The sequence below is a fragment of the Pipra filicauda genome, unplaced genomic scaffold (assembly GCF_003945595.2).
Source record: "Pipra filicauda isolate LSUMZ 115617 unplaced genomic scaffold, ASM394559v2 scaffold137_size4652046_pilon, whole genome shotgun sequence".
In the NCBI taxonomy this organism is placed as follows: Eukaryota; Metazoa; Chordata; class Aves; order Passeriformes; family Pipridae; genus Pipra; species Pipra filicauda.
This window is the reverse complement of record NW_024103851.1, coordinates 2,454,279-2,474,515: the sequence shown is the minus strand read 5'-3', so window position 1 is coordinate 2,474,515 and position 20,237 is coordinate 2,454,279. Positions and strand designations below refer to the sequence as shown.

Here is a 20,237-nt window from a genome sequence, read left to right as displayed (position 1 = left end):
GTTAAATCATCTGGAGGCATAATATGTAACTTTATCCTGAGAGTGCCTCCTCTGTGCAAATCTATATCTGGAATGTGCTGTAGTGAAATGAGTTTTATTTTATCTTACACTTTCTGTAGCAACAGTCCGTAAGAAGCAGATATATTTAGTTAAATGATTTTGCACTAGATTCCATTCCTTTCTGTCGCTGGTTTTCTGATAGAACTTTTTATCTACCCAGTTAACATATGTAGTCTTTCCTTTGGTCTTGAGACTATTTTTGAAGACTTACGAAACCCAGCAACTCTTTTTAATAATTTCCCAGTGATTTCAGTCCAGTGCTGGCACTATGTAACATCTCTCATGAAGACAGTTTGTATTATAATGAAAAAGTTGGCACATCAGCTCAGAAATGCCAAATCCTCTGTCAATTCACAAATGTAGTGTGGAGTGCTGGGACTGAGGTATACCTGGACTGGCGTGTCTGCATGCCTTATCACTTCTGGGTAGGCACATCCTCCTGGAAGCTGCCTCTTTTTAAATTACCCAGAGTAATAGAAATCCAGTGGACCATCACATAAAATGGTGGTTTGCTTTTATCAGAAGTTTAAAGGCAAGATAGCTGAGTTAATCTTTCCTGTAAAGGCTCTGCTTGAGCCATCCAAAGACAGAGATAAGAATGTGTCTGCTAAGCAAGAGGAACACGGGATAAGAAATCAGTGTGCCAAAATAAGTGTTCTGGAAATTCAGCTAGATTTGAGGGGAGGGAGGTAAAAGTTGCAGTGATATGACTTTTCTTTTGGAGCTTAAGTTTTGGTTTGTTTTTTTTTTTTTAGTTTTTTAGTCAATCTGTCTTTCAGTGTAATTATTTAAAAAAGGAAAATCTGTTGAGGTGTTGCTCAAAACTTTCTTAAAACACATTGGTTATGCTTTCTGTCTTAACAGCTAGGGCAATGGTTGAAGATCGCAGTTACAGAACTGATACATCTTTCTGTCCAAATATTTAATAGTATTAGTACCTTTTAAAAATTATTTTTCAACTGGACATAATTGTTCTATCCTTCATATGTCATCAGTAAGCTTTAATTTAATTCAAACATACTTCTTCCAAGTAGAATTCCATTTCTTAAGACTCAACTGAGGATTTGATAATTTTTCCAAACTTTTCTTCCTCTCCTGTGTTATTCAGGTTATTCAGAACCAGAAATGAACATGGAAAGCTTACTAGGAATCTGAGAGTCATACATTAGTCTTATACTGTTAATACAGAGAATTTCCAAGACTGCTCATAACTTACTTCACTAACCAAAGTAATCATTTCTCCATATCCTAGCTCTGTGAGTTACAAGATATTGTTGCCAGTTAGATACTTTTCTCCTGTTTCAGCAAAATGTTTATTATATGGCCTGGAAAAATAAATAAACAAATATAAGGAGGAGAAAGGAATTAGCTATTGGAGTCTAACTCTTATCCTTTGGAAAAGCAGGGACCTGACTTATTCCTGACTTTGCTTAAAGAATTAGAATCGTATATCTCCTTGTGTGGATGTAGAGAAAGCAATTCAGAAAGCTACCTCAAAAGACTCGACTCTGATGCTCTATAAGGATCCTTGTTCTACTCTCACTTAAGTAAGCCAGCTCAGCCTTATTCTGGATGTGTTGATAGTTGGCAGAAGAAATGGTCAAGGGACTTCTCTTTCATGACAATAATCTGAATAGTGACATAATGAATGCATTAAATGGCAAAACCACCTCTTCCATATTCAGATGCCAGCAGCGCTTAAGATACTCCAGATGTTTTTTCCAATTCTGAACTGGGAATGAATTTGAGAGAGAAGGCTGCCTTACATTTTGCTGATGAGGAGTAGTTTGACTAGAATGACTGTGAATGTTCCCCTCATTGCAGGGTGAAATATGTTCCCTGGTATGACTGATCAATCTCATAGGTCTCTTCTGTTTATTTTTTCTTCAGTTGAGTCAGAATCACAGGATATTCTGAGTTGGAAGGGACCCACAAGGATCATTGAATCCAACTCTTAAGTGAATGCCAGTTGTTAGCTGCCATCACATCTGGGCTTTTAATGAGGTGATGAATTCCAGATGCTAGAACCTGTGTGTTTCTAATCCTCTCCTTGCCAGGTGTTATGGCATGTTTATAAGGCAGCACAAATTTTTTTGAGTATGAATGATAAACATGTGTCCACAGCAATAGAAATATCATGGCTGATGTCACTGGGTCAGTGAAGTAGTCACCCATAGGGTGACTGACTTAGAGTTTTGATATTACCCAGTGTTGAGTTAACATTATTTCAGCTCCTGAATAATCCTGTTGGATTATTGTGTATTATGCTTTTAAAAATGTGATATTCCAAGAGAAGTAGTGAGGAAAACAGATTAGAAGATTAGGAAACAGAATAACTCAGGTGGGAAGGTTCTTGGGAGACATTGAGTCCAACAACCTGCTCAGTGCAGGGTCAGCCATGAGGTCAGACCAGGTGGCTTAGGACTTTACCTAATTAGATCTTGAGAAAACTCCAAGGAAGAAGATGGCACAACCTCTCTGTGCAACCTGCTCTGCTGCCTAGCTGTCCTCTTCATGGATAAATTTCTTCACATACCTAGGCTGAACAAGCCCAAGTCTGTCACTCTCTCCTCACAGGGCAAATACCACAACCCCTGTCTATCTTGGTGGCCTTTTGCTGAGCTCATTCCAGTTTTATTCTTTTTACTGTAGATGCCAAAACAAAATGTGGTGTTTTACATATGGTCCAACAAGTGCTCGCAAAAGATAATAGTTACTTCCCTTGATCCGCTGGCTAGGCTTCTGTTGACACAGCCCAGGATGCTGGCTCATGCTACACTGCTGACTCATGTTGACTTGCTGTCTACCATGACCCCTGGTGCCTTTTCAGCAGAGCTGCTCCACAGCTAGCAAGATCTTAATTCTTCCCATAGGAAAGACTTTTCATTTCTTTTTGTTCAAATTCCATGAGGTTCCTGTAAGGCCATTCTTCCAACCAGTCTAGGCTTTGGCAGCCCTGCTCTTGAGCTCATTGAGTAATCCCCAGTTTGGTGCAATCTCCAAACTTGATGAGAGTACTCTGTCACCAATTCCAGCAACATGCTTATCTACAGGACCAATCCAGACCTCTGTGGTACTACCAGCATTTATTTCATACTCTCTAGGAAGAGCGTGTGTCTACTGCCCTCTGAGCCTCACCATCCAGCCAGGGGCTTTTTGTTTGGTCTTTTTCTTTTTAACCCATTTAGCTGTTCACCTGTCCAGACTGTAAGGTCTGAACTTGATTACAAGAATATTGAGAGAGACAGTATGGAAAACATTTCTGAAGTTGAAGTAAATGACATTTACCGTTCTCTAGCTTGTCCACGGATACCATCTACTGCAAGTGTGGTGGTAGAAGCTCTTCTTGCTGGACTTGGTGTCCCTTGCAGCTGATAGTTGTAAGTGAGGTTCAGCTTTCCTAACATCACACCTACTTGTATGTGTGATGATTTCTAAATGCCTCCTTGGTAGCCTGTACCCGTTCCACCTCCTGAATACTGACTTTTTGCATTGGAGCTCAGCCACGGGTTCCTTGTCCAAGTACGTTTTTACTTATCAAAGGTGTGCTACCCTGTGAAAGAAACGTGCACATTCCAGGAAGAAACATGCACATTTTCTCTTGAAGAAAGTGTTAACCATTGCTGTTGGTAATTATGTGAAGAACAGAATGAGCACAGGGGAATGCCATCTCGTAATGTCTAATTCTTATCCAAAGCAGGACCTGAATTAATGTTGAAAACATGTGAAGGTGAAAGTGCTGTATTTTTAGGCTAGTATGTTTCTGCCATAGAAATCAGTTTACTACATACAGCAGACAACTGTACAGCACATGTACACATTTATGTTGATTAAATCTGTTTAATTTTTCATTTAGAGTTAGTATAGGAACATTAATGTAAATCTCAAAAGTTAATGCTTGCTAATACTCTTCATGTTTAAAGCATGTTCCTACCATGCATTGGAAGAGTCAATTATTTTTCTGATTGTGGAAAATACTGAATATATTCTGTTTGTGGTTTTTCGTGGTTTTTCATGGTTTTTGAACTAAATTTCTTGTGCATTTCCACATGCCTCTCTTAACTTTGCAGGTTAAGTTTTGTTGTATTTATCACACTGTCATATTCATCTGGCTTTCGAATGTAAGCCCTTATGTTCTTGGTGGTCAGTCCATAATAATAATTATCAAGAACCTGCAAATGTTCCAGATAAAAGCATTAAAAAAGCGATTTTTCTCTTGCTATTACTCAAATAGCTTAGAGGGCACTTCTATCAATGTGTGTAGAAGAGGCTGGGAACTCCCTGTCCCCTCCCAAACTATAGATACGTGGTGTGTTGCATGATAGTAGCTACTTTCTGTGCTCCACATCCTGTTATGTTTACTGCTTTTAATTAAGTTGGCTTTCCTGATGTCACACTTAGCTTTCCTTTTGCAATTACAGCTGCATGAAGTGTCAGCAGGTGTGTGCTTAGGGCAGTAATATAGCCGCTGATTTATTCTTCCATTTGATTTGAAGCCAGCATGGAGGAGAGAGACGGGAGGCAGTGTAATAGTTCTGCACACTTCCAGGCACCTTGAATGTCTGGGACTATACAGAAACGGAGACCTGGATTCAGACCAGGGCCACCAATTTAGCAGCGAGCAGCCACAGGGAAGGCCTGTTCGCATGTGTAGTTCAATGCAAGAACTAAGTGCGCAGTTTGTATGGTGAAGGAAGACAGCAGTAATTCTCAGACCATCTGTATAAAAAGGCAACAGAAACCGACCACCATTGCTCAGTTCTACGTGGCCTTAAACAATAACAGTACAAAACATCATAACTAGCTTCACTAGTCAGTGCCCTTAAGGTGGTCTATTCCTTGCTTCAAATAAGGGACTAGATTCCCCTTGATTTTGATGCAGCTGTTGAGGTTGTAGTCCTGACTGCTGTAGTCACCCAGCAGCTAGATGCCTTGCTGTGCACTTGAATTTCCTTCAATGGATCAGTTGTCTAAAGCACAATCTGGGGAGAATTAGGCTACCAAATTAACACCCAACTCATCTTGCTAGGAACAAGTCCTGGGAAGGCGAGAGGGATTTAATATTACAGCCTTCACAGGCCATCAGGCAGATGACTGACCTAATTTGAGATTTAAAACTACAAATGATTTTGGAGTTGGGGACTGATGAGGCGTAGGCAGCCTATTCTGAGAAAGGTGAAGAAAAAGAAAAAGAGGGCAGTGTCTTTGTCATCTAGAGGAGTACTGCTGTGAGATCAGACCCTCCTCTTGCTGAGGTGGAGTAGAGAACCCAGTCCCATCCCCTTCTCATTTCCAGAGGATGTGATAACCACAGTTTTGACTTATCATGAGTGAGCCTCAGTTTTTCCTGTGGAGGCTCTTTGAAGTACTCACCAGATTATTATATCTTCCATGTCCCAGGCAAGAACCCTAATGAGAGGATGAGAATGAATTTCTTCTGGCTTCCTGTCAGCGGGACAGGAAGTTTTGTACCTGGTTTGACAGCAGGTGAGCAGCATCAAGGTGCATCTGACACCAAAGTCATCTTGAAGCTTTCTAACCCTTTCTAGGTAGGGAGGCCCTGAATTAAACTTTTGAAAGACTTGGTGGCACCTAACAGCTGACCATTAGTACCCCTATCCTTCTCTGTATTTGATCAGGCAGTTGTTTGGTGAAGGAAAAAATGATTTACTATGTGTTAGTGTCTTAAACTGAGGCAGACAGCAAATTCCTGGGTACCAATTGCCCCCTGCCAGCAGACTGCTTATGATTTCCCAAAGCAGGGATGAGGTGCAGTAGGACTGCTCGCCCACTGGGAGCAGCTTGAGATATGAAGAACTAATTGTCTGCTTAATAAAGGGACCGATGATTAACTAGAAGTCCTCGTTCCTGTTGATATGAGAAATTTACAATTCCACCTCCAGAAAATTCAAACTTGTCATACGCATTATCTGTGGCTTACTTTTGTGAGAGCCTTAAGCTATGTTGTTTCTTTGCTTTGTTCTATGAAAGAAAAACCTGCAGCCTATGTTGAAAAATGGCTAATTAAAGTTCTGTATACCAGTGGATAAAGCCCAAACCATGTCAGTTCTTGCTAGGTTCTGCCACAAGGGGAGCAGAGAAAATTTCTTGATGGATATGTGCTGACCAGAAAGCCACGTGGTGAGGCTTGCTGCCTTTACAGACAACAAACCCTCTGTAGGGTGGATTTCCTCTTGGGGTCTGAGAAGAGAGGGCTGGGGTTATGGTAAGCTGTTGGGTAGCAGCAGATTGTGAGAAGGGTTGGTTTCATAGGAACAGCTGAGCAAATACTTCCCATCCCATCAGAAGTGGGTGAGGATTTGCCATGTTCTGTTGAATTCTTGCGCAGAGACAGTGTTTATAAGCTCTTCACCTTAAAAGTAATTGAGAAATAAGCCCTTTTTCAGGTGTTTCCTGCTCTTGTTTTTCATGTCTGCTTGAAGGACGGGAGCCAAGTATCTTGTCTCCTTGGAGATTTTAATTGTGTCAAAGCAGACAGGACTCTAACCCGAGCAAATATTGTTTCCGTTGCATCTATTCTCTAGAAAAAAATTACCTGACAGACCTTTTCTTCCTTTTTACCTTACATTTTCTTATGTGATTACGGGCCGGGCGATTTATCGAGTATCTGGATAACTCTGTCTCTAGTGCTCTCCTGGGTACCAGCAGCAGTGTTTTTACTCTCAAGTACCGATGTGCCACTGAGGTCACAGTTGCATTCATCTATGAAGCAGTTATATTTATTATGATCTACTTATCCATTCACCAAAATCAGACCTACATTTTACAAGGCACTGTTCTTGCATGCGCTGAGATCACCTTTGCCAGATATAAGAAAAGAAGTGCTTTTGGGTGCTGAGAACCTGTAACTGCAGGTGACTGTGGTGGAGTTGTGTCTCTGCTGAAACTTAAGCCATGTACATGCCAAGGAGACACAACCAACTGTAAGACCAAGGCTGGAAAGCAGATGTTGCCTATCACTCTGTTCCACCAGCCAAGGGCCTTGCTTGTGTTACTGCTCCTCAAGAGCTTAAGTGAATGCCAGTGGAAGAATGTGGCCTTTGTGTTGCAACATCTTTCTGGAGGGAGATTAAACCATTTTGAGACACAGAAATAGTTACTTAAGTGGAACTTCTGAGTGCAGAGTTGGTCTGTGTTTTGATTTCCATTTTCAGTGGGCACATGTAGCAAAATGAGTTCCTTGGGATAACCTCTCTGGGGTGCTTGTAGCATTAAGCTCTTCTACAAGTTGTTAGACATGCAGATACAGTCCTTTCATTCTACTGAATTATGAAAAGATGTACCTTTTAAATCATACATCGCATTGCAGACAGTTTTCAAAAGAGAGACTGCTTGGTGAAGTTGTAGATTAGTAGAGCAGCTAATGGATTATATCTTATACTATGTCATGGGTTAACTTTTGATCAATGAAACAAGCATTGCCCTAGAGAAATGCAATTCTTAGGATCACGATGTGTGAAAGAGGGAAATCGGCTTTAGAAAAGTCTCATGTAGGAGATGGGCTCGGGCCAGTTTGGGTCGATAGTAAGGTTGTTCTTCTACTGGCATTGGGCACAACAGTCCTTCTCTGTAAAGCAAAACTAAAACACTAGTGTAATTTAAAGAAAATGCAACCAATTCAATAAATATATATTTGTGTGCTTAATCATGTTTTGCGGGTGGGTTTTTTGTGGTTTTTTTTTTTGTTGTTTTTTTTAATGAACCAGGATCTTAATTTTGCTGAGATTTGCTGTCAGGCAGTAAGAGATCAAAGAATGATTATACTTAAGCTTCTATGTTACTCCATTAATAAACTGATTTTATTATTGTTTTTTGCCTGCTAATAAATCCGGCTTTTGCAAGTAAGTTAATTGTTGTGTTATTTGAATTGATATTGTCAGAAGCTGTGTTGTTTTTTCATAGCACATTAAGTCAAGAACAAGAGATCAACAGAGCTTTTGCTGTAGCCTGACAGCAGTATCAGCAAATGGGCTGTTTGTTCTTCCAGTCTTTTTTGGTGCTGCAATCAGGTGGTGCAACCTGCTGTTTGTATCATGGCATTGTCCTTGATTCCAGGCTCCTACCTATGGGTACATGTGTCCATTCTCACAGGCACACAAAATAAAGCCCCTGTTTGGTTTTATGGCTAAAAAGTGAAAAAATTACTAGTGTCAGATCTCAAAGGGATTTGCCTCTGAGTTGTGATACAGGTTTACCTTCATAGATCCACCCAGCAAGTACAGTGCTTAGCCTTGGATGAGTTGGCTCAGAAATTGGATTATCAGGAATTGGAGCTTCTCTAAACACGGGCACAATGAGAGACTCCTCCGTCCTTTACATCACTGTTTTCAACCATTTGGAAGTGCAGTCATCTGTGTGGAAGACAAAACTTCTCTTTGATGGCTTGTTTGTTTGCCAGTCAGTGGTCTCAGGAGCTTCATAAACATTCAACAGTGTAGCATTTCTGACTTCCAGCTGGTACTTTAGCCCTCTTTTGCCGGAATAAAAGCTAAACCAGTGAGACTTTTAAAATGGTGCTGACTCATAAACCTAGATACTTTAAAGATTAAAAATAAAAAGTAAATTCAAGTACTATGCTTCTCATACAGATGCTCCTTTAATTTTGTTGGTTTAAATGACCGTAATTACACATTTTAAAATAGCTGTTTCCCTTCTCTTCTGGCTCTTGAGAAAACAGATGCAAAATAAGCAATGCAAGGGCTGGGCATAGGAGAGGTGTACGTCCAGCTTCCATGCCCTCTCTGTTTTAGTTTAAATTTTATTACAAGTTAAGCTCTTGGGGCTCTGGGATATGGTGCATCCCCTCCCTAGCCTTTGACAAAGCTAGTATGAGGAGGCAGAGATAAAGACTGCTAACATCCCTAAAATCCTTCTTTTTATTTTTGCCTTAATGGCCTCGAGAAGGGCTTCTAGATTTATGGGTACTGTTTCTTCTCTGCTTTTCTGGCCTGATGAAGTCCTTAGTGTGCAGTATCAGCCAAGGGGACAGGTGCCCATCAATGTGGCTGAAATGCTTTAACCAAAAGCATGTTGAAGAGCAAAAGGGTCATGGTAGACTACTGGTTTAACAGAAGGTAGCAGTTTCCAGCCCATTTTGTAAGGGACCTGAATCTGTCCATGCGTTTGACATATGTCTTGGAAGCTCTTGTTGGGTTGATCCACTGTGGGAGTATGGAGGGATGCTTAATTTCTTGGTCCTGATAGGACTGAAGTTAATGCTGAGTTGCTAAGTCTTAGTAGTAGTTTTATGAGGTCTGGTAGCTTTGAGTATGAGCAGTTGTTAGGATCCTGACAAGCTTTAAAGAAGAAAAGTTTGGAGATGGTTCGCTTTCAGGTTCGGTGACAGCAAAGTGGGTGTCTTCTCTTTTGATATGAGCAACTTCCTTTGCCTGAGTCTCAAACAGGGTGCCTGAGTCTATTAATGAACCTTACCATAGTGATCATGTCAGAGCCTCCAGCTTGCTTAAATAAATCCTACTTATTTGTCATCAGAAGAGTATGTAACTGTTTTCACTTGCAAAACAGCTGATTATGTATCCATAGAGCATCCTCCTCTGGCCCCAGTAAGAGACTGAAGCCTATGTGACAGTGTGTTTTGTGAGCGAAGGCTTGTTAATTGAGCATGTAAATGTGTAATTGACTGTACAATTATTCAATTGAAGATTTTTAGTTTGCATACAAATATGAGAGCACACTCATGCAGTTGAGCAGATTTTCTAAGATCAGACGCTTAAATAAATATGTGCATTAAGCAAACAGATGTGAACACCCTTGCAAAGACCAGTCCAGCTGTGGTCACCTCCTCTTTTCTTTTGGTATGTGGATATGATAATCTGCATATTTTCATCCAAGTCTGACACCATAGTTTCTGGGTTACCTCGTCCCTTTTCCCTATGAAACGTGTTTCATTGGTGTGGGAAATGGCAGTTACTATAGAAATTGTTCAGAGGTTGCTGTTAATTTATGTTCTGGCTTTTAGTGAAGTAGTACCTTGTGCTTCCAGTTATTGGTGTTGTAATACCTTTAATATTTCATATGAAATAGAACCATTTTTAATTTGAAATGTTGGGGGTTTTAGGGGAAAGCCTGGGTTAGTACTGGGAGTTGTTGGCAGTTGCAGTCCAGTGCAACTTCTGAGAAGCAAAAAAGGATGTTAAACTTGCAAGTAACAGTACACTTTATGTTTATTTGCACTCAGTAGTTTCTGTGCTTGGAAGCTGCTGATTTGCAAAGAATGGATGATCTGCAGTTTTGTCCTGGAAGTTCTTGTCTCTTGCAGTGAATAAAACCCCAGATGTCTGTTTGAGGTCTCCCGTGTTCATTTACTGTGAAAGAAAACACAGTAATACTGCTTTTCTTTATAACATGTCCTTCTTTATATAGAATTGAACACTGCATTCAGTCTTTTTGAGGTGGTTTGAAATTTGGTATATAGTTTCAATAACACTCAAAAATTTCCTGAATAGTGAGAGAGCTGTTCCACATATGTGATTGACAACTTCATCCAACCAAGGGTAATCTGTTCTTGTTCATAGGCCCACAGAATGGTTTGGGTTGGAAGGGACTTTTAAAGATCATCTAGTCCAACTCTCCTACCTGCCCCTCTAGTGGAAGGGGACCTTCAACTAGACCAGTATGCTCAAAACCGCATCCAACTTGGCCTTGAACATTTTTGGGAGGCTTTGCCTCCCAGACTCATGGCAATGTCATAAATAATGCTTTGGTCAGGGGTGTGAATGGTGTCAGGGTTGGGAATGCCATTTTAAGCTGAGTGACAACCACTCCCCTTATGCCCCATCTCTTTATTTCTCTGCAGATGTCGCTCCTATGAGGATTGCTGTGGTTCAAGATGCTGTGTAAGAGCTCTCTCTATCCAGAGACTATGGTATTTTTGGTAAGTCAGGGCATTTGGGAATTTTATGTTTGTCCTTATCTTGTCTTGTTTGCTGGACTTAAATCAGGGTGTTGCCAACCCTAGCATTTTAAAGTACAGTAAAGTATACATGTACATAGAAATGCAATGATTTGGGGTTTTTGCTTATAAAATTCTCCCGATGTCGTGAGAAAACACTGGAAAAGGTTACTCATGTCAGGTTGACCTTTCCTGCTTCTGTATCCTGTGGGTTTGTACAGGCAGTGGTCCCATTTTTATCCGAAATTGCTGAATTCTTTATGCCTGTCCTAGCTACTACAAAGCAGCAGTATTCATCCATTTTTGTTGGGCACTCAGTTTTAAAAGAGGATTGTATGAGGAGGATTGTGCTTTTAGGCAGGGTTTAATATATTCTTGCCAGCTGAATTGAGGCTTCAATTAAAAAGGAAGAGAAGTACATTTATGTCTATGAGGATTTTACTGGAGATGACAGCAAGGGAAAAGAAGGCAGAAAGATTTGAGCTTGTGAAACCAGCAGCTCCGTAATCTGGATAAAGCTTAAACAAATCACTGTTATATGCATAATGAAAAAATAAGGTAAATTCCTTTTGGAGTGGAATTTAAGAAAGCACCTGAATAAAACCTTCTCATTGTCTCATTGCAGTAGATAGAAAGCAAATAGTCTCCTAGAAAACCTGATTTCAGGCATTTTTATGTAGAATTTGAAGTCTGATTAAAAAAATAAAAGCTTTAAAAATTGAAACAAATAAACACTGAAAACCAGAAGCCTGATATATACTATAATACAGAGATTTCCCAAAGCTGACTGTAGGATTTCAGTGTACAATCCTTAGTGATGTAACTGAAGAGCTCTCTATCTCAATCCCTGGGGTGACGTAGTAAATCTCTGTTTTTCTGTTTGGAACAAATCCTTTGCAGGAGTATTGCCAAAGGGGAATGTATTAATATTGGCTCAGGGAAACAGGACCTCCTTCTGCTCTCATTTCTAATGTAGAAACAAGAACAGAGTTTGACCCTTTGCATGAAATTTCTCTTGCTGCCATGCTGTGCCACACTCTTCCTCTCAGGCATCTGGGAATTCTCCAGAGGAGATAAGCATGGTGTGTAGGCTTGCCTCTGGCCAACTTCCTTCCCTTCCAAAAAAGTACAGTTGTCATTGTCCAAGGGCCACCAAATGAGAAGACACAGCAAAAGAACCATGTGTATTTAAAAGAGCTTGCATGAGTCACTGGCATGTCTTATAACTCCTCAAGAAAACACAGTGAAAGCCACTGTCAAAAGAACAAAATCTCATGTGCCCTTGCTGCATATTCCTACTTTCACAGCACCAGGGCGAGGGAATGATGAGGACAGTTTAGTTAGGTCAAAAAAGCAGCTAAGAGGAGGAGAACTGAAGCAAAATTATGTCCTTTTCCTTCAGAATTTAATGACCCATCTGGGAAGCACAAAGCAAAGCTTGTCATCATCAGTGCTGAATGCTTCAGTCTTCTGGCTTGAGCTTAAATGCCAGCTACCATATTTCCCACAGGAGGCGAAATTACAGTGTTGGGTGGTTTAAGAACATCTAAGAATCTTCTTTTAATGGCAACTGCAGAATAGTATTCCTCTGTCTCCCACAAACCTCCTGACCAGCCTAGATGCTGTAAGCCTGAGGCCTGCATCCAAGATGCACAGTTTGAAACTGTACTGATCTGGAATTTCAGTTCAGCATCCTGGTGGCAATGGTCAGGTATGAACATGAACTTTTAAAAAGGTCAAGGGTGTTTTTGTTTCAGATTTGTATTTTACATGACAGAAAACATTAACAATAGTACAAATCCCTAAATACGTCCATATTGCATCCATAAGTGCCCCACGTGTGATGCCTCAAATGACAGACCCGCTCTCAAGAGACGACCTATTTAAGAAACCCTGTTAAAAGTTGTAGGCTGATGTAAAGTGTTTTCAGTGAACAGTCTGGGTTTGAGAGCTGCCTGAATGCAGGTGGGTTTTGACTTCCCTCTTTTTTTTTTTTCCCTAGGTTCCTTTTGATGATGGGAGTTTTGTTCTGTTGCGGGGCTGGTTTCTTTATCCGAAGACGGATGTACCCTCCTCCATTAGTAGAAGAACCTACTTTTAATGTGTCTTACACCAGACAACCAGTCAACACTGCATCAGGTCAGACTGCTCATTATAAAAGTTTCACTAGTTTCTTACATTTGCCAAGGTATTTTAAAAGGGTGGGCTTTGAGCTTTTGTTTGTTTGGGTTTTGGGAACTGTGGGATTCCGACAAGGGATTGCACTTGATTAAACCACGAAGCCACCTCCTGTGATGAGTGATGTCTTCAACCTTTCAAACAGCATTATTCAGCTGCAGTGTACAGAAGTGGTTTTGAAACCCAAGATCAGAGGACTTTGAGTTCCTTTCTGTTTTGGTTCCTAATTCCTTTATAGCTGTGTATCCATGCATGGAAGGAGGCTAGCAAGTTCCCCCTTTGCAGTGTAGACAAAATGATAAGTATCCAAAATCAACAGTACTGTGAAGAAAGAGTTTAAATACAACTGATAACATCTGGCAGAGGTGAAGGAAAACCTAGCCTGTTTTCTTCCACAGTCTGGCTGTCTTGCAAGTCTTTTCTTTTTATTTGCCTTCAATGCTCTGTGCTACAGTTTTTCTGTGGCAAAGTGTTAGTCTGCTTGCTGTCTCCCCAGTCAGTACTGGCTGTGAGCATCAGGAGGATCTACCTAGTGAGGGCTCCTCTGACAATACCACTTTCAAAGTTTGTAATTTCTTCCCTTCTGTTAGATAGTTCCAGTTCGGAGAATCCTGCAAAATGTGACTTACCTGTAAGCAGAAGCTGTTTGTGCCTTATTTTAAATGCAGCTCTCTCTGGTTGAAAGATCTTCTACAGTGCTGAGATTTTATCTGAGTGCACTCTCTGGTGCTTTCTTTCTCCCTGCCTCAGCAGGGCCAAACTGAGACATTTTTAACTGCTCTCCACATTGCACAAGTAAGTGCTAAAGTGTGCCAGCAAAAGTACACACACGTACACATATGCAGGCGTGCTTGGGACACTGGCACTTTTTCTCCCAGACCATCACGGAAACAAAACTGAATATTTTGTAATGAGAAGAAGGACTTCTCAGAATATGGTGCCTAAAACTTCTCTATCAAAAGTCTTCTGAACTATTACATCTCTGTACAATACTGTGGCTGCATCAAGACAGCCTCCTTACAAAAGTGTTCTAAACCACCCCCCCCCCCCAGATTGCTGTGACTATGAGTGTTGTGCAGAAATGCAGCATTTGGGCTCTCACTGCTCCAATGCCAGCTATTACACATCCATGTGCCTTGTGTAGACTTTGGAAATGTTCTTTCTTTATCCTTAAGCATGGACTCATAGTGCATTCCTCCACCCTCTCTCAGGTCTAAACGGTTAAAAAACTATTACAGACACTTTATTCACCCTCCTTGTTTAAATCCTAAGAGGTCTTTTTTAGAGCTTCCATTCTGCATCTGTTTTTCTCCTTGACTGAACAGAGAGTATTTTTCAGCTGTGGGGAAAGCCAAGCTAACTAAACTGATATTTTTAAGCCTGAAAAATAGCCTTGAGATTATGTGAACAGGGAGTGTCTTTGGCTGGATTGGTAAACACTGGATTTAAATTTAGAGCACTGTTTTACTTCTTCACGATGCTTCATGGAACACAAATCGCGGACAAATATAAAATAAGCACAAGCTCTTTGACCTGTTTATGGCACTTGCTTCCAGACTGTTGTTACTGTTACTTAAAAGCTTTGGGCTCTGAGGTAACCCCATCTTTTTTTTTTTATTTTTAGTTTTTCTACTAATCTAGGAATATTCAACAGAAAATTTCCAGGTTTGGTAGCAGTAACCAATTCACTGTTGAGGTCGATGGAGCCCTTTAAAACATGGTTCATTGCCAGTCTCCTTCCTTCTCTGCAGTGATAGAAGCAGCGTCTTCTGCCATCCCAGCAGCATCTTCTGCTGGGAGTGCTTTTTCTGTGGGCCTGATTGGGAAAATAAATTGAACACCTCACCCACAAGAAGCAGTTTGCAGATCTGGTGGTATCCCTCAATTCAGTCCTGGACTATGTAGCCCCAAACTGGCAGTTCAGGTGCTGGCAGTGGTCAGGTCCCTTTATGGTCACTTACCAAATGCTTGCTCAGCTGATAGGACGTTGATATTCAGATGTTATTTACTTCTGCATTTAATGAACTGAAAGATTGGTGTCCCCACTTCCCTGCCCTCTCTCCCGCCACAGATTCAATAATACATGTACATTTTAATGCAAACGGTTACTTTCCTAAAGAGCAAGCTGCAGAAAGCTACCTCAACCTCTCCAATTTCCTCTAAAGATGGAAATGAGCAACCCAGAGCTGGGCAGGATTTAACTGTCCATTTAATAAAAAATGCTTAAGAAAAAGGCTACAGAAGAGGGTAATAGCCCAAATTTTGGAGAGGTAAGATTCAGCTCCTGGCTTTTGGACAGGTAAGAGCCCAACCTGGCTCTCCTGCAGCCATGAACTGATGCTATAAATGGATGCAGAGCAGGGGCTTCTCATTACTGCAGCAAAGAAGGGAGGCTGTGGAGCAACTCTCTTCACTCAGACAGGCAAAAGGAAAAACTATTGTGATGGTGTGTTAAAAATTACTGTGTTAAGAAGGAAATAGCTTCATTCTTGATCTGCTTTCTATCCTCTTTCCTCCTGAGTGTCCAAACACAGCTCCTTTGGCAGACACCTCAGGCTCTGGGACAGTTTGTGTCCATGTTCCCTATCTGATTTTAATATTGTAATAACATGTTTGGGGATTTGGAATGTAGCTCTTTCCTGAATGCTTTAGGTTGTAGGAATGCTTAAAGAAGCCTGTATTCCTTCTGTGGCAATACTGAGTCCAAGGTCACAGAAAGGAATGATTGAGGGGGAGATCCCTTAGAGGCTGTGTCATTTTAGGAAACACAGATTAGCATCAAAAGAAGAAAACTTGTTGGTCAGACATGATCTTTTTTTCTCAGTCCATCTTTATTTAAGTAGACAGGGAGAAAGAGAAGAAAACTAATTTACTTCTTAAGATAGAGACAGTCTGTGAATTCAATTGCATTAGGTCATCTTTACCACCCACTGTGATATCTGAGGAGGGTTACACACCACCTTGGTTCCTAATGGCAGCAGTCTCTGTTACTCCTCATGTGTCATAGCCAAGGAATTTTGTGTTTGATCATACATTTCCTTTCCATGTCCCTGCAGGCTCAGACGTCATTTCTTAAATTTAATCTGTGCAAAACAATCTTGTCCCATTGTGTTAGCCAGCCGTAACTGGCTTCAACTTGGCCTCTTGCTTCCAAGCTGTGTCATGCCTAGAAGGGAAATTATTTGAGATGCACTCTGGCTTATCAGCAGATCCAGTACACCACAAAATAATCTATGAAGTCCTTTTGTAAAACTTGACACCTGAGTCAGGGCCACAGTAGAAACTCCTTTGTCCACCTGGGATCCTACACCTCTCCTCTCTGCAGACATAGTAGCTTTTCTGTCAGTGGAACTGAACAGGGATTGGTGTTTTCCCTTCAAATGGGAGTTGCTTGGACTAGTGGTGCCCTTTGTTTCACTAAATGATTTCCATTGAATGCAAAATTGAAACTTTTTGGTGATATCTGAAGAAGTGAATGTAGTCCTGCAAGGCTGGGTTTTCTCTGGAAGGGAGAAAGATAGCTCCTTGTCTTTACTCTGATGAACACTTTGAAAAAACTTGAATTTGTCCAGGTGCGCAGAGCACAGGCCCTGGGAGACCACAACCTGATGTCACTGCTGTTGTTGATACCTTTTCTCTCCTTTTCTTTCTTTCAGGGTCACAACAACCTGGAGTGCCGTATTACACAGATCCAGGTGGACCTGTGATGAATCCCATGGCTATGGCTTTCCACGTCCAGCCCAATTCCCCACAAGGAAACCCGGTTTATCCACCCCCACCTTCCTACTGCAACACACCACCTCCCCCATACGAGCAGGTGGTGAAATCCTCCACGTGAGGACTCTGGCTTTCTAACCTGACTGTGCAAGAAGAAGGTGCAATTGCAAAATGACCAAGATGGAGGGCATCTGCCCTTTTGAACACTTGCTAGTTCTCCAAGTCCTCTCTCCCTCCCTTCCCTGCACCTTTCCTCATTAAAGTTATTTGCAAAGGGGGTGATTTTAAATTTTTTTTTCTTTTGTTTTTAGTAGAAGTGGATTTTTTCTTTGTCTTCAAAATGAGAGAAGTTGTCTTTGTAATGCTTTTAATGGAAACCTATATTTAAAACCTGTATGTCTTTCTCTTTATTTATTGTTCATTTTAATCATGGTTTTAATTGCATTGTGGCATGTTACTGATAGCAGTTCTTTCTGCAGCCCCAGAGTGATGCACCCTCCTAAGACCCCACAGCAGAAATGCCCTCATCTAAGGAAAATGGCAGAGAAAGAGGGTAGAAGTGGGTAGGGCAATGCTTTTATCAGAAATTGTGACGACCGTATTTTTCTTCTATGATTTTTTTCTTGTACAGTTTGGTTCTGATGTATAACAGAAAGATGCTGCAATAGAAGTTGCTGTGACTAGAGTACCAGCATTGGTTGAGCCATGGCAGGGGCTCTGCCAAGTGCCCTAGAAAAGAGGGAGTCGTTACTTTAAATGATGCGTCCAAACAGTGAAGGACTGGGAATTGAGTGTTTCTTGTCCATCACCTGGACTCTGCCTGTGTGATTGGCATCCTTACTCACCTTGTTTTGCCAGCAGTGAGATTGTATGAAACAGATAACCTAAATGTTTGTGGTGAGAGGGAGGTGTCATAACTTCAGAGCTACTTGTGCCTCCTGACAGAATGGGTAGAAACTGAAATCCATCAGTTTTCTTCCCTAAATTGGAATATTTACAGTAAGAATGGATGGGAGCATAGTTACAGGTTTACTCCCTTTGATGTTGATGGGAGTTTAGTCCCAGAGACATAGTAGCTTTCATTATAGTCTTACTGCTGCCACAAAATGTACCAAGTGGAGCTGTCATCTTCAGGTGACATATCTGTAAATCTGCTCTCCTCTCTAGGTTCTGGCAAATAATAACTTTTAGGGACAGGTGCTTAATAGCATTATTTGACCTGATGCACAGATGGTTTGACTTTCAGTGGCTCAGCTCTTCGTGTGTTTTGTTGTGACTGCTCATGACCAACTCTGAGTGACCACAGGGGAACAGCTTCAAGTAAACACAGAGCCCCTTTAGCTGTCAGAGCTCTTACACCCCTCTATGTCTAGCAAAAATGTGAAGCTGCTCTGAAACATGACTATGTACTAATGGGACCTTCTCCCTTTGTGCATATTCAGAGTTGTGCCACTGAAGAGTGACCAAAAAAAAGATGCCATTGCTTCCTGCTGCTGAAGGACCTGCAAAAACAGAGTTAGGAGTCCAGTGTGGACCTTTGGGTACCCAGTAAAAGCTTACTCACTGCCAATACACAGACTGCTCCTGTGTCACGCCAGCCAGGGCACAGACATCACCAGCGTGGTTTGGAGTAATGTGAAGACCTGTGTTGCACAGGGAGCTGAAACTTTATGGTGGCATTGTTACGTGCAAGTGGTTTGTGAGAACTTGTTTCTAGGTGTCAAGCTGAATTTGCAGAGCATCTCTTTTATTGCGAATATGAGTGTCTTAGCAGAAAAACTTCTAAGGGCCACTGTTCCTAAAAGCTGCTGGTGGAGTTAGTGGCCATCTGGAGCAGAGCTAGGTTTGGAGGAGTACATTCCTGCATACCTGACTTGGGTGAACCTGGAACTAAGGCTTTCCCTTACTGTACTTCCGTGTGTGCAGTCAAGGCTTGATAGACACGTAAGATAACAAAAAAGTAAATTTTCTATATGAATACTAGTTCCATCTGCACACCACAACTGTATATATTTTCTGAATTAGTGTGCATTTGAAGTGTAAAGCTGTGTATGTCACTGAGTATGGTTATGTATACAAAACGATTTTTTAAAAGCAAATCCAACCTTTTTCTGTCAATAGAAATGACAACAGACCTCATGTTCGTAGATAGATGTTGTTAAGTCCTTTTATATTATGAAATGTATCTATGACAGCTGGCATTGTCCTGGACACATTGAATAGAAGCCTTTGTACATTGAAATTCAATTTCAGGTGAAGTTTTCCTGAAGTCTGGGTAGTTTATTTCCTAGTGTTGATGGATGACACCACCTCTTACAACACATGGACTTCTCTGCTAGCAAACTTGCTTGGTGCTTGGTCTTTTCTTGAAAACACAGCACCTGTGTGGACATCCATATGAATTACTTTCAGATTGTTTACACGCCTTTCCTCTTGTTGCCTCGCCAATTCCAACAGGATTTTACTTGGCAGTAGTGATGCCCTAGGAGCTGCCAGCTGCTGCAGCTTTGCTAATGTGAACTGCCCCGTGGTGATTTGGTGCTTCGTCTGTTGCAGTTCTGAGTGCATCTACTGCATCCTTTCTAACACAAAAGAGATTTTGTACCTCGCTGATAAGGTAAGGTGGTGTTTCAACTGCAAAATAAGGTTGATGCTGGTGGCTGGGAGACTTGGAGATGTGTGGGGCACTCTCCTGCCCCTTTCCAGAGGCACTGGACCCGTATGCAGCTGACTCCCTGCCTACCTTTGAGATCACCCCATCTACATCAGGAAAGTGATTTAATGTCTTGTGGCAATCCATTTCCTGGTTCTTTCAGAGGTGTTTGATACGGGGAGGGGGGTGGGGGGGGTTAAATGCTTTGGCAGGGCTTGTCCAGAATGGAGATACTTTAGTGGAACCACTGTACCTGGGTGAGGAGCCAGGAACACAAGCAGTAACCCCTTGTGGTCTTCTTCAGTTGCACATACTCAAAATGTGTCTGATGTACCTGTGAGGAGGCACTAAGCAGGTGTGTAAGGAAACCTTTGAGGTCTTTCTCTGCTGCCGTGACCCTGGCAGCAATGAGGATGAGAAGGGGGTCAGTCCTTTTCTGCTACAATGAAATCTCCAAGTATACTGTTTTAAAAGGCACTACAAGGGACTATTAGTACATGTTCCCTCTAGCTCTGATGTGGCCTGTGTTTCATCACTTTGGGAAAAGATAATGTAATGACAAACTTCTTTTGTTTTGAGGGTGGCTTTTTTTTTCTTTTCCTTTAGAGCCCTGTGACAGCTTACACTGCTGTGACAACAAACAGCTGGGACTACATTTTCCAACAAGCTCTTCAGACCATGTGAAGAAGCAAAAGC

The 20,237-nt window shown here is 41.4% G+C and overlaps 1 protein-coding gene across 2 annotated transcripts in view; it reads left to right on the top strand.

Annotated features, from left to right (window-relative positions):
* The window catches only part of VOPP1 (VOPP1 WW domain binding protein), a 64,257-nt gene extending 45,111 nt beyond the window's left edge, over positions 1 to 19,146 (top strand). For both annotated transcript variants that reach the window (XM_027715019.2, XM_039378396.1), the window contains exons 3-5: positions 10,898 to 10,975; positions 12,996 to 13,132; positions 16,828 to 19,146. In XM_027715019.2, coding sequence (XP_027570820.1) covers positions 10,898 to 10,975; positions 12,996 to 13,132; positions 16,828 to 17,009 — 397 coding nt within the window. In that variant the 3' untranslated portion in view covers positions 17,010 to 19,146. The remainder of the gene's footprint in view (positions 1 to 10,897; positions 10,976 to 12,995; positions 13,133 to 16,827) is intronic.
* The last annotated feature ends 1,091 nt before the right edge of the window (positions 19,147 to 20,237 follow it).